The following is a 17840-nucleotide window of genomic DNA, read 5'->3' as shown; positions in this document are numbered from 1 at the left end:
GAAAGTTAAATTACATTCTTTAGAATGAAGTGTAAAAGTTATTTATTTATAAAAAAATTACATTAATTTAAATGTAAAATTATAAAAAATTAATTTATTTAGAATGAAAGTGTAAAATTGTTAAAAAAGTTATAAGTAATGTGATTAAGTAATGAAAGTAAAATTATATTATTTAGAATGAAAATGTAAAATTTATTTATTTATAAAAATTACATTACTTAAATTTTATTTATTTATAAAAAATTACATTACTTTAAGAATAAAATTATAAAAAAATTAATTTATTTAGAATGAAAGTAATGTGATTAACTGTAATTTAAAAAATAATTGAATGTTATGTACAGTAAAAATTAATATTATTGAAGGATAAAATTAAAATTTATTTTTATGTATCGTTTTTGTCCCCAACGTTTTCGTTCTATTTAAGTCCCTAACGTTTCGAAAGCGTCTTAATTTTGTCCCGCCGTCAATTCTATTAACGGATCCCTAACGGCAGGACATCATTGTGTCAATTTTGAAACGTTAGGGACTTAAATAGGACGATTGAAACGTTAGGGACAACTTTGGGACTTACCCCAAACGTTGGGGACAAAAACGATACTTTACTCTTTAGACATGAGATGATCTAGATTAAGTTTGACTACTAACTATGAATTCATCACCTCAAAAATACACTGTAATGAGTCTCATCTTACAAACACGAGTGAGATTAGATGCTGATCTCTTTACACAAACATTGTTATAAATTACTAGTAATTTTTTTCAAATATCCACATAAGATTTGATTGGCCTTTACACTCAATTTTGTCTCGTTTTTATGGTAATAACATTCCTCCTAACTATTGAATAGCATAGTAATATCATCACTATTATCACTAAAAAAAAAGACATACAAATAATGAATTGAAAAGGCATAATGATTAACTAACTTCCAAGCGTTGAGGCAGCGTCTTACGCGATGGCGGCAGAAGCAGGTTGTGTGGCGACAGAAACAGGTTGTGGCGTCGTCTGAGGCGTGTTGCGGCAGCAAGAATAAGCGAGCGAGAAATACAGCAGAAAAAGAGGATGAAAGAATGGTAATGATTGAAATTAGAAAAGAAAATCCTAGTAGACTAAATGCTTCTCTTCTCTGAATCTGAAATTAAAAAGAAAAGAAAAAAATATAAAAAACAAAAATTAGAGGGATCATTTTTAATTTTTAATTTTTTTAAAAATAAAAAAGATATATTTTATAATTATTTTGATAATGGTGAATTATATTCCTATAAAAAAAAAAGTAAAAGTAAGGAATCCATAACCTAAAAAATAAATTTTATTAATAAAATATTTTAGAGATGAATTTAAAAGTTCAAGCACTAATTTGAGTATTAACCCGCATATTTCATACAACTTGATGAACTTATTTCATAAACTAGCGGCAGCCACTGCAAATTGCAAACACAGCCTGGGGCTCTACTCTACTCTCTTTCTACGACTAAGTGCTGATTGTTACATGATACTCTGTTAAACTGTTAGGGTTTCAGCGTCTCGGATATGGCGCTGTTCCTTCTCTACGAGTCTGCTTCGGGCTACGCCCTTTTCGAGGCTCACGGCCTCGACGAAATCGGTCAGAACACCGAAGCCGTTCGGAGCTCCGTTTCCGATCTCAACCGCTTCGGTAAGGTCGTCAAGCTCCGCTCCTTTAACCCTTTCACCTCCGCCCTCGATGCCCTCAAACAGTGCAACGCCGTCTCCGAAGGTACCACCAACTCATCACTACCACTCACTACTCTGTGTTGATTGTGGAGTGAATCGTGTTTTGTTGTTAATGCATGACACAAATTACGATTTTGAAGTCTTATTTGATTGTAACTTTGTAAATAGCGAAGAAATTTAAATTAATTTTTGTGCATGTTTGGTTAATGCATTTCCTTTTACAAGAAAGAATACCGAGCATCAATTCGGCGTTTTTAATTTAATTTAATTTTGTGCGTCGTTGCATTTGTTGTTTAGGCATATTGACCGATGAGCTGAGAACTGTCTTGGAGACTAACTTGCCTAAAGTGAAGGAAGGGAAGAAGGCCAAGTTCAGTTTGGGTGTTTCGGACCCTAAGATTGGTTCTCAGATATCTGAAGTCACCAAAATTCCCTGTCAAAGTAATGATTTTGTGAATGAGCTGCTCCGTGGAGTGAGGCTTCATTTCAATAAGTTTGTTGGTGACCTCAAGGTTAGCTAGCATTTCACTCTGCCTTCTTTGTTTTTCTTATTCATGCATGGTTCATGTGTGATACGGAAATGTATTTATATATTAGTATGTTATTGTTATTTTACTCTGCATCATTTGAATTTCATAGCCTGGAGATTTGGAGAAGGCACAACTTGGTCTGGGGCATAGCTACAGCAGAGCCAAGGTGAAGTTCAATGTTAATCGGGTTGACAATATGGTCATCCAAGCAATCTTCCTTCTCGATACACTTGATAAGGACATCAATTCATTCTCCATGAGGGTCAGGTAGCATGTGAATGACAGATGCTAGTAATAATTTTCAAATGTTTGGAATAGTTTACATACTTTGAGAGAGTGAATGAACTTGGAGAATTCAATTTTTTTTTTGTTGGTTTCGCAATGTGTGCAGAGAATGGTATTCATGGCATTTTCCTGAACTGGTGAAGATTGTGAATGACAATTATCTTTATGCGAAAGTTGCAAAATATATTGAGGATAAAGCAAAGTTGTCCGAAGACAATATTCCGGCTCTAACTGACATAGTTGGAGATGAAGATAAGGCAAAGGAGATTGTTGAAGCTGCCAAGGCCTCCATGGGTAGATTCTTACACATGTTATGCATTTAATCTGTGTGACATCCTCTATCTAAGCCTTCTTCTTCTCTTTGTTTCCTTCAGGACAGGATTTATCCCCAGTGGACTTGATTAATGTCCATCAATTTGCACAGAGGGTAATGGACCTATCTGAGTATAGGCGGAAGTTGTATGATTACCTGGTTTCTAAAATGAATGACATTGCCCCAAATTTGGCCTCTTTGATTGGTGAAGTTGTTGGTGCACGATTAATATCTCATGCTGGTAGCCTCACAAATTTAGCGAAGTGCCCATCTTCAACCCTTCAAATTCTTGGTGCAGAGAAAGCTTTGTTCAGGTTTGAACTTTTAACCTTGCCTCTTGTTTCTGAGTTTCTAAAGCTCAAAGTGATGCATGTTCATCTAAATTAACAACGCTTCCAATGGAAAACTGCAAGTTTGTTGTTTCTGTAATGGTTGGTTGCATAATTCCTCATGAGTTAGGACAATAGCTAATCTTGGTTCGCAATACCATCTCGTTTGTAATGTATTTGTTCTATTCAGGGCACTAAAAACTAGAGGAAATACTCCCAAATATGGTCTGATATTCCACTCTTCATTTATTGGTCGAGCATCTGCTAGAAATAAGGGTCGAATGGCTCGCTATCTTGCAAACAAATGTTCAATTGCATCACGGATTGACTGCTTTTCTGGTTTGATACCATTACCTTGAATTTATTTCTGCAGTCCTGTTTTCCTTAGCATATATTTCCATGTGAAATGATTTTGTTGTCCTGTGATGCAGAAAGGGGTACAACCGCTTTTGGGGAGAAACTTCGTGAACAAGTTGAGGAGCGACTTGACTTCTACGACAAGGGAGTTGCCCCTCGTAAAAACATAGACGTCATGAAGTCTGCCCTTGAAAGTGTAGTGAACAAAGGTAGTGACCCCCTTTTAATTTCCCTCTGCTGAGGCTATGCAGTGGATAGAGAAATTTGTATAAACTTGAGTGGCATGCATATTGTAGTTCACACTTCACTCCATGTGTAATAGTAGAATTTTGCTTAAATGTTGCAATTGTTGCAGATACAGAAACGGATACACAAGAAGTGCCAGTTGAAGCATCAGCAAAGAAAGACAAGAAGAAGAAGAAGCAAAAAGCTGCTAATGTAGATGAAGCTGACGAAATGGCTGTAGTAGATAAAGCCCCAGAAACTACAAATGGTGATGCAGTGGAGGATCATAAATCAGAAAAGAAGAAAAAGAAAGAAAAGAGGAAATTGGAACAGGAGATGGAGCTTGACCAGGCCGTAGGTGATAGTGCTGCCGGTGATCAAGATGGAACAGCTAAAAAGAAGAAGAAGAAGACAAAGGATAAGAGAGACGATGATGATGGAGAAGTACCAGAGGCTGTTACTGAGACTAAGAAGAAGAAAAAGAAATCAAAAAGTAAGGATGCCGAATAAGCTGAAAACTGTTTTTTAACTATTGAAAGTCAAATTTGTTCTGTTAAGTTTTTAACTTCAAACTCTTGCCGGGTGCTCCTGCACATGTCTAGATTAGTGTTGACTGCCTTTCATCTATTATGCAAAATTTTGCCCTACCATGTGTCGTTATAGTAATTCGAAAATCTTCTATTACATAATATATTTCGAATATGTTGTCTTCTTTGTTTTTGGAGTTTTAGTAGCTAAAATTTGACCCCGACAAACAGTTTTTTAAAAGTAATGTACCATGAGAAAGTTGCTGTTTATTGACCATGGTAGTCGGTAGATCACCATCACCTTTATATAAAACAAAAGAGAGTTGAAGCGTGGAACTTGGAACTCCGTATGATCTCATATTGCTCCCTTTAAGAATTCTACAATGTTTTAAGTTCCAAATTATTTTGTGAGCACCAACCCCAATCGGAATAGAATCCAGAAGATTGCCCGAGTTTCATATTCATGGTAGATGGTCATTTTGACTCTATTATGATAAGCGATTTAAAAATGTATTTTGCCTCCGGTTTTTTCGAAAGAGGTTGTACAAATTTGATTTAGAGTGATGCTACACAGAACCAAGTCTTAACTTTATTCTTACTATTAATTTTTTTCAGTCCAAAAGTGATCGTCTTTTTAAAATTTACCCTCCTTTTATACCATCATCATCATGAAACACCCTCTCTTTCTCCCGCTCACTCCCACTCCTCACCCCACTCTCCGTGTCACCACACCGCACTGCACTACACCACCTCACCTTTCAAAACTGTCACCTCCATTGCATTCAATCCACCATAAGGATTTAGTTGATATTTTAAAGATTACTAATTGAAAAAAAATATTAAAAAATAAATAAAACTTAAGTTTTAAATATATTATTTATTTATTAAAGTAATAAGTTTTAAAACTCCTACCAATAATGTTAACATGCATGACATTTTTTGTTTCATTTTTTCTTACAAAAATTAAAATAGAATAAAGTATATTTTATTTTTGAAGTTTACTAAAATTTTTAAAAATACTCTTAAGTTTTAATTTTTTTTCACTTTTATCTTATAAATTTTTTATTTGTATCAAATGTACTTTAACAACTATGTTTTCAAGAAGTTTAGGGACAATTCAGAAATAATTTTACAAAGGTAACTTTCAATACAACTTAGACATAATTTTATCACTGTTAAGGATATATAATGCAAATCAAATATTTTTTGGACAAAATTAAAATAAAATAAAATTTAAAAGTATTTTTAAAATTTTTAATAATTTTAGAGAAAAATATATTTTATCCCGTAGTGTTCTGTTAATAAGAAACGCGGAGTAATCACATATAGCATGATATACAATTATACATACATTGTGTTCGGATGCAATTATACACGTAATCTTATCTTCTTCTAAAATTAATTTCTTAAATTGAGTCAGAATGCGTTACTATGAGAATTAAGTTTTTCTATAAACTCGAGATCAATAACGATAACTCGAACTAACCGAATATTAATAACTGCATCATGATCAGAATTAGCTCAAATTTTCTTGGTTAATCAATTCTTATTGCATATCATGTCAACATAATGATTTTAGCCCAATTTCATTTTCGAAAATGCAAAAAAAAAAAAAAATTCAAGACGTCGTCCCATTTAAAAAAGTAAGCAACAAACGTCACATTTTTTCCTTCCTAAAAAATAAAATAATATATGGTCACTCACAATTTATTTGACACAGGTGAACTTCCATCCTTCCGAAAGGACAAAACATATCCATCCAAGAAAATAATAATAATAATATATGGTCAATAATGGTCATTGACAATTTATTTATTTTTACCAAAAGATCCAAGCATCCGAATAATAATGACCGTTTCCTGGGTTATCTGGTGTTCATACCCTGCCCCAACGCTAAGACTCAGGTCCATACGACAAGACCCAACCCATTAGGTTGGACTCCTCAATACACCAACCTTCTCTCAAAAAAGTCAGTGCTCCCCACGACTTGCTCTAAGAAAGTCGGGAGCAAAGATTAGCTGGCAGATAATAACTGCCCCTAAAATCTCTCAACCCACTTTCAGGAGCCATATCGCAACCTCCCTAAGATAAAGGGACGGTTATCCACCTTAAAAGGTGGAACTACTCCAACGGTGGTTATTGGTTCACCACTATAAATATACTAACACCCCTCAGGTATCTCTAAGTCCCAATACTCTCTAGACCTGCTCACACCCTTGCTAACTTAGGCATCGGTGTGTCTTTGCAGGTACCACCCCCCATTCACTCATACCCACAAGTCGGAAGGAGTCTCTAAAGGCGCAAACCCGCTCAAAGGCTTCCTCCCTCAGACGATTGGGCCAACCCAAAGAGTCCAGCCCATTAACCTCCGGTTACCCAACGTAACATTGGCACCATTGCCGGGGACCCAAGAGATCAACCAGTAATGGCGGACAACTCACCAGAAGATGGTTATACATCGTCTGGTTCTGAACAAGAAAACCCAGATACCGGAAACAACGACGCAGACCTGACCCTTCACCAAGGGACCAACGATCAGCATAGAGAAGGCACCTCTGGGCTTAAGAACCCAAAGGTAAATTCCTCGGAGGGACGAGAGTCCTGAAAGGAAGAGCCACTCCATACGACCGAGCTAATGGGGCTGGTCCATGGCCACCAAGGTCGTTTGGAGCAACTGGAACAGGAACTAGAACGACAACGAGAGGCAGAGCAAAACCTCAGGGAGGAAATAGAATGACAAAAAGAGTTAGAAGAAAAACTCTTGAAGCTGGAATCCTCCCTTAAAAGTCGGAACTCTCACGGCGACCGAGAAGAGTCGCCCCTGGGAGGAGAGGACCCGTTCAGTGAGGACATAATGAGGGCGAAAGTTCCAAGAAACTTCCAAAGCCCTGATATGAACCTCTATGACAGAACCACAGACCCGAAGCACCACTTAAGCAATTTCAAAAGTCGGATGTATCTGGCTGATGCTTCTGATGCAACTCGCTGCAAAGCTCTCCCGACCACCCTGTTGAAAGCAGCGATGAAGTGGTTCGATAGCCTCCCTCCAAGGTCGGTTACCAGCTTTGAGGACCTCTCGAGAAAATTCCTAATACGGTTCTCCATCCAGAAGGATAAAGTAAAACACGCACCGAGCCTCCTAGGAGTTAAGCAGGAGGTCGAGGAACCTCTATGTGACTACATGGAAAGGTTCAACAAAGCGTGTCTAGAAATTCAAGACCTGCCCACAGAGGCAGTTATCATGGGGTTAGTAAATGGACTTAGAGAGGGCCCCTTCGCTCAGTCCATATCAAAAAGGCACCCCACCTCTTTGAGTGATGTACAAGAGAGAGCAGAAAGGTACGTCAACATGGAGGAACATGCCAAAGTACGGGAGCCCAACTGGCGACAGGGGCCCCCTCACTCAGCAAAAGAGAAAGAAAGGGAGCCCAAGAAAAAAGAGGAGGTCGGCCCCAACAGGCCGAGGAGATATCACTCCTATACTCCTCTAAAAGTCTCCCTAGTGGACGTATACAGAGAAATCTGTAACACTGAAAGGTTGCCGCCTCCTAGACCCATCAAGAACAAAAAGGGAGGAAGTCACGGCGACTACTGTGAGTACCATAAGATGTATGGTCACTCAACAAATGATTGCTATGACCTTAAAAATGTGATAGAAAGGTTGGCCAGGGAAGGCCGACTTGATAAATATCTCATGGAAAGGTCAGAAAATTCTGGAAAAAGAAAGCGAGATGATGAAGACAGGAGAGACCCACCACCACAAACCCCGAGAGAAACATAATATGATCTCTGGAGGATTTGCAGGAGGGGGGCTCACTAAATCATCTCGCAAAAGACACCTGAATCTCCCGATCACCCAACCATCTCGTTCACCAAAGAGGACGGACAGGGGATCGTGCCCGGGCATGACGACCCGGTGGTGATAACCATGATCTTGGCAAATGCCGACCTCCATAGGACCTTGGTGGATTAAGGGAGTTCGGCAGATATACTTTTTAAACCCACATTCGACAAGTTAGGGTTGGATGAAAGGGAGTTAAAAGCTTACCCGGACACCCTGTATGGATTAGGAGACATGCCAATTAAGCCACTGGGATACATCCCCCTTCACACGACCTTCGAAAAGAGGGAAAATTCCAAAACTTTGAGCATCGACTTTATCGTCATCGATGTGGGATCGGCGTATAATGCCTTAATCGGCAGGACTACGCTAAATTGGCTTGGAGCGGTGGTGTCAACGCCTCACCTTTGCATGAAATTCCCAACACCTAAGGAAATAGTGACGGTGCGAGGAGACCAGAAATTGGCGAGAAAATGCTACAATGAAAGCTTAAACCTCTAAGGAAAGAGCAAGGAAGTTCACACCATAGAACTCGGGGGAATAAAAGCAAGGGAAGAGCTGCGACCACAATCGGGTGGAAAAACCGAGAGGTTCAAATCCGAAAAGAGGAAGGAAAAAGAACCAACATAGGGGCCGACCTAGGCGAAGGTCTGAAACAAAGGCTGATAAAGCTCCTGCGACAAAATTCCGACCTCTTCGCTTGGAAAGCTTCCGACATGCCAGGGATAGACCCTCGACTCATGTCCCACAAGCTTTCAGTACACCCCGGACCACGACCCATACAGCAGCGCAGGCATAAGCTCGGCGTAGAACGATCTCAGGTGGTGGAGGAGCAAGTGCAAGGTCTCTTGGAGGCCGACTTCATCCAAGAGGTTAAGTACCTGGCATGGCTAGCAAATGTAGTACTAGTCAAAAAGCAAAATGGCAAGTGGAGGATGTGCGTCGACTACACCGACCTGACTAAAGCATGTCCTAAAGACCCATATCCGCTTCCCTGTATTGATACCCTTGTAGATGCGAGCTCAGGGTATCAGTACTTGTCGTTTATGGATGCTTACTCGGGATATAACAAAATCCCAATGTTATACAAGCCGGATGAAGAAAAAACTTCATTCATCACACCTAGAGTAAACTACTGCTATGTGGTGATGCCATTTGGATTAAAAAATGCCGGGGCCACATATCAAAGGTTGATGAATAAAGTGTTCGCTCCCCATCTTGGGAACTTAATGGAGGTCTACGTAGATGACATGCTGGTGAAGACTATGGAGGAAACCAACCTCTTGACAGACCTCTCGCAAGTCTTCAACACCGTGAGGTCGCATGGGATGAGACTAAATCCCACAAAATACACCTTCGTGGTAGAGGCGGGGGAAGTTTCTAGGGTTTATGCTAACACAAAGGGGAATCGAAGCAAACCCCGATAAGTGCAAAGCTATACTGGAAATGAAAATCCCGACTTGTCTGAAGGAGGTTCAACAATTAAATGGAAGGCTTGCCGCCCTTTCTAGGTTCCTGGCGGGATCGGCACTAAGATCCCTTCCACTATTTTCCTTACTAAGAAAAGGATGCCAGTTCGAATTGACTCCGAAGTGTGAAGAAGCTTTTCGGGAGTTCAAAAAGTTCTTGAACCAGCCTCCAATCCTGACCCGACCCATAGTCGGGGAAGAGCTCGTCCTATACCTGTCAGTAGCAGACAGAGCTATAGCATCAGCTCTAATACGGGAAGATGAAGTCGGACAGCATTCTGTGTACTTCACCAGCAAAGTTCTACAGGGCCTAGAACTAAAGTATCAAAAACTTGAAAAGTTTGCATACTCCTTAGTAGTGGCCTTACGCTGATTATGGCCGTATTTCCAAGCACACACGATAAAAGTCTGAATGAACCAGCCCATAAAGCAGGTCCTTCAGAAGACAGACATTGCAGGAAGAATGGTTCAATGGGCAATAGAACTCTCCGAGTTCGACTTGAAATACGAAGCCCGAACGGCAATAAAAGCTCAATGCCTCACCGACTTCCTAGCGGAATACGCGGGAGATCAAGAGGAGAAATCCACTACATAGGAGTTATATGAAGATGGGTCCTCCAATAAAGTTGGAAGCGGGGCAGGCATAATATTGGTCAGCGAAGAGGGAACACAAATTGAAGTGTCCCTCAAATTCGAGTTCCCAGCTTCCAACAATCAGGCAAAATATGAAGCCTTGATTGCAGGGTTAAAGCTGGCAGAAGAAGTCGGTGCAACCAAAGTAATGATATTCACCGACTCTCAGGTGGTGACCTCCCAAATAAACGGAGAGTATCAGGCCAAAGATCCCAACATGAAAAAGTACTTGGACAAAACCTTGGAGCACCTTAGGCGCTTTGCGGAGACCGAGGTGAAGCATATAACTCGGGACCTCAACAGCAAGGCAGATGCCCTCTCCAAGCTAGCAAGTACCAAACCAGGAGGAAACAATAGAAGCCTGATCCAAGAAACTCTTCCTGAACCCTCCGTGGACAAAACGGAGGCTACTCAAGATGTCTTTAAAATCACCGGGTTAGACCTCGTATGGATGAAGCCCTTAGTCGAATACCTGAAATTCGACATCCTCCCCAAAGAGGAAAAAGAGACCAAGAAAATCCGGAGGGAAGCACAAAACTACACGCTGGTAAAAAATATCCTCTATAAAAGGGGGATATCAACGCCACTACTAAAGTGCGTCCCGACCTCAAAGACAACCGAGGTGCTAGAAGAGGTGCACAATGGAATCTGCGGGAACCATCTTGGGGCAAAGTTGTTAGCGAGAAAGGTAATTCGAGCGGGATTCTACTGGCCGACCCTACAAAAAGTCTCCACAAAATTTGTGAAAAAGTGCCAGCCATGCCAAATGCATGCAAACTTCCATGTAGCCCCTCCCGAGGAACTCATTAGAATAACTTTCCCATGGCCTTTTGCAAAGTGGGGATTGGACTTGCTAGGACCATTCCCACAAGCATCGGGGCAAGTAAAATATCTAATAGTGGGAGTGGATTACTTCACAAAGTGGATAGAAGCAGAACCATTGGCCACCATCACCGCTCAGAGAAGTCAGAAGTTTCTCTACAAGAATATTATCACCAGATATGGGGTACCCCACTCCATCACCACTGATAATGGCACTCAATTCACCGACTTAACCTTCAAAAGCCTGGTAGCCAGTATGAAAATCAAACATCAATTTACATCAGTGGAACATCCACAAGCAAATGGACAAGCCGAGACTGCAAACAAAGTCATATTGGTAGGGTTGAAGAAAAGGTTGCAGGACGCAAAAGGAACATGCGCCGAGGAACTCCCGCAAGTACTTTGGGCTTATCGGACTACACCTCAGTCTGCCACAGGAGAAACACCCTTCCGACTTGCTTATGGCATAAAAGCCATGATACCGGTTGAAATCAACGAGCAAAGCCCAAGGGTTAACTTCTACGACGAGGTTGGAAACATAAAGGGACACAAAGAAGAACTTGAACTTCTCCCTGAAGTCCGCGAATGAGCCCATATTAGAGAAGCAGCATTGAAGCAAAGGATGACGAACAGATACAACCAGAAAGTCATTCGAAGGAGCTTCGCCTCAGATGACTTGGTCTTAATTAGAAACGACATAGGAGTTAACAAGTCTGGGAAAGGAAAGCTCGCCGCTAATTGGAAGGGACCATACAAGATTAGTGAGGTCTTAGGAAAAGGTTATTATAAGGTGACCGACTTAAACGGCACCGAGCTACCTTGGTCGTGGCATGCTTGTAATATGAAAATGTACTACAGCTAAAAGCGAACTCTACTCCCTGATGTACTCTTTTCCCAACTTCACAATTTTTTCCCAAAATAAAAGGGTTTTTTCTGAAGAAGGATTTTTAACGAGGCATCACAGTAGAGACTAAGGGGTCATAGATAGCCCAAAAACCCTTAGTAGCGATAAAGTACCTTTGCAAATAAATAAAGATTTTTTTCAAATATCTCTCATAAATTCCTTCTCGCTTTCTACGAAACGCGCCGATTTAAGCTCAACAAAGCGTGAAAATCCCATGAACTGACCTAGATGGTCGTCAGGATAAAACGACGAGGTACAAGTCGGTGTAAAGAGGTTATAAAAATCGATCGTGAATAAACTCGGAAATTAACCGACTAACAAATCGGAAATTTCGAGAAGCAAAGAAATGCATCACAAAAATAACCTAAGTTATGAAAACTCAATATATCAAAAATTGAGCATAAGGAATACCAAAAAGAGATCAGAAAACTCATGAAAAGCAATAGAGACTGTCTCAAACCTTCAAGGAAAAATCCAAAAAACTTAGAAGAAAGGACAGCCAGCCAAGAAAAGGTTTTTCAAAACAAAAGATCAAAAAAGGGGTTTTTTCTTCAAAACCTAAAGCAGAAAAAGCATGCACGCAACCAACGAAAAATAACCTAAACCCTTGTCCAAAAAAGGGTATTTTTAAATATTTTGTTTATGGCCATAAAAGGCCAAAAAAGTGTCAACAGCGTACCACAACAACACAAAGATAAATAGTTTAAAAAAGTGGGGACCCACAGGCCGGGCCCCCATATCGCCAAAGATAATTTTTCAAAGGGTATCACCATCACCACCTGGAAGAGTAGTCGGAGCACCACCAGAGTCAGGGAGAGAGACATCCATAGGAGTTGGAGGGGAAGTCTCAAGAGCCTTGGAAGAACTTGGAGCATCATCTGATCGGAGAGGAGACTCTATGATTCTCTGACCCGGAGTCTTCAACTCGGATTCAGACACAGGTCAGGGAGGAGACACAATGGCCCCATCAATTACGACCTTATCCGGATCCAAGGGTGAGAGATCCAGTCGGGAGCAAGAACCCCGACCTGTTCCTTAAAAACTCTCCACGCCTCCTCGGACTCCTCTGCAATAGAGTCCTCCAGCTCCGCATAAGCGTCCCGAGCCCTCACTAGATCTTTTTTGACCTCCACAAGGTCTTGGAACAAACTCGAGTAGCTCTGCTCCGCCTTCTCCCGTAGGTCCTCCACCATAGAGCATCGGCCCATCAACTTCTCCCCCTCCTTCCGGAGATTATCCCTCTCTTCCCTCAGCTTGGTGACCTCCTCCCTCAGGCTCCTCTCAGAATCCTGATACAAGAGAATCCTCTCCTCTAGCTCCTCAACCCTCTGGGATGAGCCCAAAGAGCTAAGGGGAGTCTTCTCAAAAATATCAAGAAACATGGTGCACACCCTCGCCGCCCTGATACTCTCCTGAGCCAGAATAGTAAGGTGATTTTGAAGAGAAATATCATCCATACTTATACGAGTATAAGGATAGATATACTCCCGAACAAATTGACGCGCATCCACCTTATCCTCACCTTCAAAAGGAGAGCCAGACTCTAGAGCCTTGCGTTTTTTCTTTTTTGGCTCAGGAGAAGGTCGGAAAGAAGGGGGCAGCAGAGAAGAAGCCGAGAAAGAAATAACAATAGGTCGGGCAGGGTCCCCAAGCTGTGAAAAGAAGAAGGAGGAGAAGGACCAGCCGTCCTGGCACCACCGACCCTGGCACGGGATCTCGCCTTGGCCTCCTGAACCCTTTGGTAAGACTCCCTCGAATTCTTCTTTGCCATCTCTGCAAAAGCCATTAGGTAAAAAGTCAATAAAACAAATCAGAGAAAACTAATACGACACTACCTAATTGGGCCTGCACAAAGGTCGGGGACCCCTAGAAGAACTTCTTGGTATCCAGATAAGGGGCTCTTCCCCAAACTTCTCAGAGGAACCCAACGACGGCCGCCTCCACCTCGTCCAAATCATCTAAACTATATTTCTCGCAAGGAGAGGCCTCTAACCAGTACAGAGGAAAGCGAGGGGAAAAATTTTCATCCAGGAAAAAAGGGTGGTGACCCTCTACAGCTTGCACTTTGAAAAAGAAGTTTTTAAAGTCATAAAAGGATTCATCAAAAGGGTAATAACTCTCTGGCCTTGTATGGCCCGGAAAGAAACCCATTGTTGTTTGTTATTTTGCCCACTAAAGGGCTTAGTCATGTGAAAAAGAAAAAAAGGGATCAAAAATAGGGTCTCCAAAAGGGCCTGGAGTCAGTTCCTTGACAAAACAAAATCTACGCAGGACCGACGCTTATGCGTCACTTGGATTCTTGCTCACCCATGCGTAAGCGTGACCGACGCTTACGCATCGCCTCTTCTTTTGCACACCCACACGTACGCGTGGGCGACACTTACTAGTCCCGCTCATCTAATTAGAACTAAGCTTCATTGATATTTTGGAATTTATAGTATATTCCCTTCTTTTTATCCTATTTGATTTTCAGTTGTTTGGGGACAAGCAACAATTTAAGTTTGGTGTTGTGATTAGCGGATAATTTATACGCTTTTTGGCATTATTTTTAGGTAGTTTTTAGTAGGTTCTAGCCACTTTTTAGTATGTTTTTATTAGTTTTCATGCAAAATTTATATTTCTGGACTTTACTATGAGTTTGTGTATTTTTCTGTGATTTCAGGTATTTTCTGGCTGAAATTGAGGGAGCTGAGCAAAAATCCGATTCAGGCTGAAAAAGGACTGCTGATGCTGTTGGATTCTGACCTCCCTTCAATCGATATGGATATTTTGGAGCTACAAGAGACCAATTTGCGTGCTTTTAATTGCGTTGGAAAGTAGACATCCAGGACTTTCCAGAAATATATAATAGTCCATACTTTGCTTGAAGATAAATGATGTAAACAGGCATTTAACTCCAGTTTCATGTTCCATTCTGGCGTTAAACGCCAGAAACAGGTTGCAAATTGGAGTTAAACGCCCAAAACAGGTTACAACCTGACGTTTAACTCCAGAAACAGTCCAGGCATGTGAAAAGCTCAAGTCTCAGCCCCAACACATACCAAGTGGGCCCCAGAAGTGGATTTCTGCACTATCTATCTCAGTTTACTCATTTTCTGTAAACCTAGGTTACTAGTTTAGTATTTAAACAACTTTTAGAGATTTATTCTGTATCTCATGACATTTTAGATCTAAACTTTGTACTCTTTGATGGCATGAGTCTCTAAACTCCATTGTTGGGGGTGAGGAGCTCTACAGCGTCTCGATGAATTAATGCAAATATTTCTGTTTTCTATTCAAGCACGCTTGTTTCTATCTAAGATGGTCATTCGCACTTCACTATGATGAAGGTGATGATCTGTGACACTCATCACTATTCCCAGTCTATGAACGCGTGCCTAACAACCACCTCCGTTCTACCTTCGATTGAATGAGCATCTCTTGGGTTCCTTAATCAGAATCTTCGTGGTATAAGCTAGAATCCATTGGCAGCATTCTTGAGAATCCGGAAAGTCTAAACCTTGTCTTTGGTATTCCGAGTAGGATTCAGGGATTGAATGACTGTGACAAGCTTCAAACTCGCGAGTGTTGGGCGTAGTGACAGATGCAAAAGAATCACTGGATTCTATTCCAACATGATCGAGAGCCGACAGATGATTAGCGGTGCTGTGACAGAGCATTTGGACCATTTTCACTAAGAGGACGGATGATAGCCATTGACAACGGTGATCCACCAACACACAGCTTGCCATAGAAGGAACCTTGCGTGCGTGAAGAAGAAGACATGGGGAAAGCAGAGATTTAGAAGATAAAGCATCTCCAAAACTCCAACATATTCTCCATTACTGCATAATAAGTATTATTTAATTCATGCTCTCTTGTTCATTTGCAAGTCAATTGATAATCATAATTGATATCCTAACTAAGAGTTACAAAATAACCATAGCTTGCTTCAAGCCAACAATCTCCGTGGGATCGACCCTTACTCACGTAAGGTATTACTTGGACGACCCAGTGCACTTGCTGGTTAGTGGTACGAATTGTGAAAAGTGTGATTTACAATTTTGTGCATCAATTACTCATTTTGAACAAGTCCTAGTGAGAAGTCTTGAGAATCCTAACTAAAGAGAAAAAACTAAGGCTACTATTATCTCTGAAAGCAGTAACCTAAGTCAAATGACTTATAATGAGTTGAAAGGAAAGTTACTAGCTTATGAAATCACTCACATAAAAAATGATACAAAAAAGAAAGGAGTGACTCTTAAATCTTTTGCTGAATTATTGGATAATGAATCTAGTGACTGTTTACCAGATGACGAGATTATGTTTTTTGCTAGAAAACTTAGAAGGCTGATGAGACAAAAAGAAAGAAGTAGAGGAGGCAGCTCAAAGGAACCAAAGAAGGACATTAGCAAGGTCATTTGTCACAACTACAGAGAAGCTGGACATTACAAATATGATTGTCTCAAGCTCAAGAGAGAAGACAAGTCTCAGAAGGACAAGAAGAAAGGACTCATGGCTTCTTGAAAAGATTTGGAAAACAACACAGAAGAGGATGAAGAGTCGGACAATAATTCTCAAGCATGCTTAATGGCCAACCACAGTCATAATGATGAGGTAATCTTCCTTGAATCCTCTAATGAAGAACTCCATCTTATGATTGATGTTCTTATTGAGAAAATTAGGAATTTTTTGAATCAATGCAAGTAACTTGAATCTTAAAATGACATTTTAAAGGCTGAAAATGCTTACCTCAAAGAAAAATTGAAAGAAGTCAAAAGTACTGTCGATCTTGTTGAAGAAAACAAAAGGTTTAGGTCTAAAATTAAAAGTCTTTTTTGTTGTTGCCTTCTTGAATTGCATTGAAGAAAATGAAAGGTTGCATAAAGTAATTAAGGGTTTAAATCAAGATATAGCTAAATTTGCCCAAAGTTTTGAAAACTTAGACAAATTATTAACTAGTCAAAGACCTCTTTTTAAAAAGGTTGGGTTGGAGTATCATAGAAAATATGAATCTATTTTTGAAAACTCATATTTTGAAAATGAAGCCTCAACATCCAAAAACAAAAGCTTTCAAAATCCAAATTACTTTGAAAAATCAGCAAGCAAAAATTTTTGTCATACATGAAATCGGTTTGGTCATTTGCCTATTCAATACTTCATATTTGAAAGAAAGATTGGTGATAAAGTTTATAAAGTGATTTAAAAATACAATGCTCTTGGGCAACCAAAAAGGTTTAACATAAAAGGATCCAAAATAATTTGGATACCTAAGGTCACTTAAAAGTATTATCCAGTTGTGTCTAACATCCAAGAAGAAGAATGACATGTGGTACTTGGATATTGGATTCTCTAGGCACATGACCAAAAAGTCTACATTCTTCAACAAGCTTCACTTCATTAGAGAAGATTTGCGAAAGGGTACAATTAACATACAATTTGTGAAATTTGAGGGTTAATTGGCTGATATTTTTACAAAACCTCCGTGTGAAGATAGATGTTGTAAATTGAGAACTGCATTAGGAATTGTTGATGTTGAGTTTTTGAACTAAATGTGATAAACTTATTTTTTGATTGTTTTTGTCTCTCAAGTCGACAGGAGATAAAACTTGACAGATGATGACTCCCTCTAGGTTCCTTGAATCTCAAACTGAGTGTTGGTTAAATTAATTAGTCTGGGTCAAGACTGAATCCTTGATGGTCCATTGTGTTTCCTTAAAACCACCATTGGGCCCAAAAAAGAAGAAATTATATTTTATGAAGTGGCCCTCATTGTTTGATTTGATCATTCAAATCAAAAAAGATATTTGCTTTTAAGGGTTTCTCTTCAAGTCAAATAAATTTTTGGTTTTTAAAAGGTTTCAACTATATTGTCTTTTTAAGCTACTTGGTTTTTATTTTAAATTCAAACTTCTCAAAACCCTTCTTCAT

At 40.0% G+C, this 17840-nt stretch overlaps 1 protein-coding gene across 1 annotated transcript; it reads left to right on the top strand.

Annotated features, from left to right (window-relative positions):
- Window positions 1-1354: 1354 nt before the first annotated feature.
- On the top strand, window positions 1355-4381 carry LOC112805011 (nucleolar protein 56). Its single transcript, XM_025847580.2, has 8 exons — window positions 1355-1738; window positions 1993-2207; window positions 2335-2492; window positions 2617-2804; window positions 2885-3137; window positions 3343-3491; window positions 3584-3718; window positions 3865-4381. The coding sequence occupies exons 1-8, from the start codon at window positions 1534-1536 to the stop codon at window positions 4242-4244; spliced, it is 1683 nt and encodes a 560-aa protein (XP_025703365.1). The 5' UTR covers window positions 1355-1533; the 3' UTR covers window positions 4245-4381.
- The last annotated feature ends 13459 nt before the right edge of the window (window positions 4382-17840 follow it).

Source organism: Arachis hypogaea, chromosome 1 (genome assembly GCF_003086295.3).
Source record: "Arachis hypogaea cultivar Tifrunner chromosome 1, arahy.Tifrunner.gnm2.J5K5, whole genome shotgun sequence".
In the NCBI taxonomy this organism is placed as follows: Eukaryota; Viridiplantae; Streptophyta; class Magnoliopsida; order Fabales; family Fabaceae; genus Arachis; species Arachis hypogaea.
The sequence above is the reverse complement of the archived record's forward strand: the minus strand, read 5'-3'. Positions and strand labels throughout refer to the sequence as shown.